General features: G+C 50.5%; 1 protein-coding gene across 1 annotated transcript in view; it reads right to left on the bottom strand.

Moving 5' to 3' along the window:
• The window catches only part of LOC108794007 (cryptochrome-1-like), a 16,474-nt gene that overhangs the window by 8,946 nt on the left and 4,220 nt on the right, over positions 1 to 3,308 (bottom strand). Inside the window, exons 3-4 of the mRNA XM_018564969.1 lie at positions 1,735 to 1,929; positions 1,265 to 1,383 (exon numbers count right to left, since the gene is read on the bottom strand). Coding sequence (XP_018420471.1) covers positions 1,265 to 1,383; positions 1,735 to 1,929 — 314 coding nt within the window. The remainder of the gene's footprint in view (positions 1 to 1,264; positions 1,384 to 1,734; positions 1,930 to 3,308) is intronic.

The raw sequence follows: 3,308 nt of genomic DNA, 5'->3' as shown, positions 1-3,308 counted from the left end.
CAAGGCACGGTGACAGCTGAGCCAGGAGGTTTGTTTTGTAAACAAAGCCATGTGACTCCAGCGGCAGTCAACAACGCTGATCACATGGCTTTGTTTACAAAACAAACCTGCTGGCTCAGCTGTCACAGCGCCTTGTGAGCGAGACGAAGAAGCCAACGGGTTCCCGATCCATAATGTGAGACCAGCGCAGTCAGTGACACTGCCTTCTGTGCAGTTCTATGGAATACAGCGCAGTTTAACCTTTGAAAACAAACCTGCTGGCTCAGCTGCCACCGTGCCTGTGAGCGAGACGAAGTGACAGCTGAAGCGATCAGGCTGCGACTGTTACACTGCAATACAGACAGTAAAAGTTAAAAAAAAACCTCATAGTTTGAGCCGACGTGTGACAATGAAACTGTCACGCGTCGGCTCAATAGACCGGGAAGTGAGGGAACACATACCAGTGCTCGCTCACTTCTCGATCATGTCCCTGCAGAGAGCCGTGACTGTCACTCACGGCTCCCCGCAGGGATTACTCCCCGCTCTGATCCTCCAGCGCTGACTGGCGGAACGGACGGGGGAGGGGGCGGGTACAGCTGTCTCTGCCTCTAGATAGGCAGAGCCGGCTGTCAATCACGCAGCTGGGTGGATCTCGGCAGTAATGTCGGGATCCGTCCCGGCTGCGGCGGTCTCAGTATACCGCGAGCTGTAGGGTGACGGGAGGACGCTAGTTTGTGTCATCCCATGACCCTTAGGAGAACTATGGGGAAAGACACTGACCCCCCATAGTTCTCCTTTAAAACATCCTTTAGGTATGCAAATGACCAATAGAGTTCTAGTCATGTTACCTGATGGGTACTGGGCGCCTAGCCTGTAATGGGCCGGGGTCATGAATGGGGTTTAACAGCATTCAGACAATAAGGAGGACCCGAGGATTCAGCTGCCATGGCATACATGGGCAAAGGATTAATACCAGGGGGGAAATTGCAGACACCCAGGAGGGAGGCGTGTCCTGCGCGTCGTTTTCATGTTCATATTGAGTTACAGTAAAAGAAACAATAATAATATAAAAGGGGGAATTTATCAAAACTGGAGCAGATTTGCACGGCAACCAATCAGCTTCTCTCTCTCATATTCAAATCTTACCTGAGCAAACTGAAGAGAGATGCTGATTGGTTGCCATTGTCAACTGCTCCAGATTCTGTCTGCTCCACTATTGATAAAATTCCCCCCAAAGTGCTTCATTGGGATAAAACTTCCCCGACCCATAATCTGAAATCCTGACCTTTCATGTCGTCCTTGGTTGGTGCTTTGCAGGGCCGCTTTGGGGGTCCGATGGATTGCAGCACAGTCTGCAGGCGGACATAAGTCAGCGGGGGCTTCCCGTTGTTCTCGGCGATGACCCTGCGCATGCAGCACACGTGTTACACGCAGTACATAGGAAAATACATGTGCAAGGAGAAGAGACCCATGGATGACACCCGTCAAGGGGAACATGCATCCCGCTACAAGAGCGCAGACTGTAGAGAATCGAAATCTGCACAAGTGTAGGTGTGAGGGCAATGCATAGAGAAGCATAGGGACCTAGTGATGACATCACCGGGTCTACAATAAGGTATGTCATTAAAATGAAAAGTTTACATTTAAAAAAGGTGGGAGGCGGAGCCAGGGAAGGCAGAATAAACTTGCAGTAACCAGACACATGCCACTAGGGGGAACCCTCAGAAGTTCACAGTCAATGTATAAGGAACTCACCTTTCTACATCATAGAGGGTGTTTGAGACCCTCTGTATGACCTCCACGTTGTGTTCAGCCGCCAGCCTCTCTATTTCCGCATCCCGCTGCTTGGCGTACGGCTCGGTGTCCACCTCGAAGGTCAGCCGGGTCACCTTCCACTTCTTGAAAAGCGCAGGGAAGACCTCTGCTGGTTTCCCTCTCACCACGAAGAGCCTGAGAGGAAGAGAAACAAACAGATTTGTATTGCGGTCTGTATCCCTATTGGGCAAGGCTACCCTTATTTCCTGTCAGGACAGGAAGTGAGAGGAAATCTCTTCCATTGGGAGAAAAATTTAAAAAAAACAAATTTTTAGGAGAGTGGGGAAGGGTTAGAATTTCTGTCAATGGGAACTAGGGTTTCAGTTTTAGGGTTTGAGGGTTAGAGCTGGATAGAGAAATATAGAGGATTAAAAGGAGAACTTCGGATCCCGGCATAATTGTCGGGATCCGCTTCAGCTGCGGCGACTCGGCTGTAGCTCGCGGTATACGGAGCCTAGGGTGACGGGAGGACGCTAGTTTGTGTCCTCCCGTTACCCTAAGGAGAACTATGGGGAAAAGCCCTGACCCCATAATTCTCCTTTTAACTTTTAGAAGCTCCGGGTATTGATTGGCGAGTTTTAAAAGCTGTCTCGGGTAAGCAATACTTACAGTCTTCACGCTCCACACCTACCCTTCGCATCATCCTCCAATTTTGCTGGTCAGTCTCCTTCAGGGTTAAACGGCATTCAGTGTTGCTTCGTATATGCCTGTGGGTCTTGGTCCCGCCCCCTGGTGGTCATGGACCTGCCCCCTGGGGGGGGGGGGGGGGTTGTGGGTGGGCTGACTTGCATTACTGCCACACAGAAACATTTTCATGCATTGTGTACACCAGTATGGCATTCCCACCAACGGAGGAGATCAGGAGGAGATGTTTGTCCTTCACATACACCTAAAACCATCCCCAGACACATTTTCTTTTGCAATTAGTGGGAAGATACAATATCCCCGATTGGGGGGACGGTGTTCCCTCACTTCCTGTTACATCCGTGGTGGAGTGGTTGTCAAAGAACCCTAACCCATTCTAACCCTAATCTGCTAATGCTAACCCCCTCACCCTCTAACCCTAACCTTCTAACTCTAAGTCCAAGGTTAGGGTTAGTTCACATAGACAAAGGTTCTAATCCTTCCCCAATCATCTAAATGTCCCTACTTGAGGTGACAGAGTTCCTTCACTTACTGTCCCTGTGACATCTGTGGGGGAGTGGTTAACAAAACTCTAACCCTATAACCTTAAATGAGAACTATGGGGTCAGAGCTTTTCCCCATAGTTCTCCTTAGGGTAACGGGAGGACACAAACTAGCGTCCTCCCGTCACCCTAAGCTCCCGTCACCCTAAGTAAGCTACAGCTCCCCGGAGCGGGGAGAGGGGAATCCAGCCCCTCCACTGTCACGGCTCTCTGCCGTGACAGGATCGAGAAGTGAGCGGACGCCGGTATGTGTTCGCTCACCTCCCAATCTACTGAGCCGACCTGTGACAGTCTCATTGTCACAGGTCGGCTAGAACTATGAGGTGA

This window comes from Nanorana parkeri, unplaced genomic scaffold (assembly GCF_000935625.1).
Source record: "Nanorana parkeri isolate BGI_ZX_2015 unplaced genomic scaffold, ASM93562v1 scaffold802, whole genome shotgun sequence".
NCBI classification, from domain to species: Eukaryota; Metazoa; Chordata; class Amphibia; order Anura; family Dicroglossidae; genus Nanorana; species Nanorana parkeri.
Note: the sequence above shows the minus strand (reverse complement) of the source record. Positions and strands in the feature narration are given on the sequence as shown.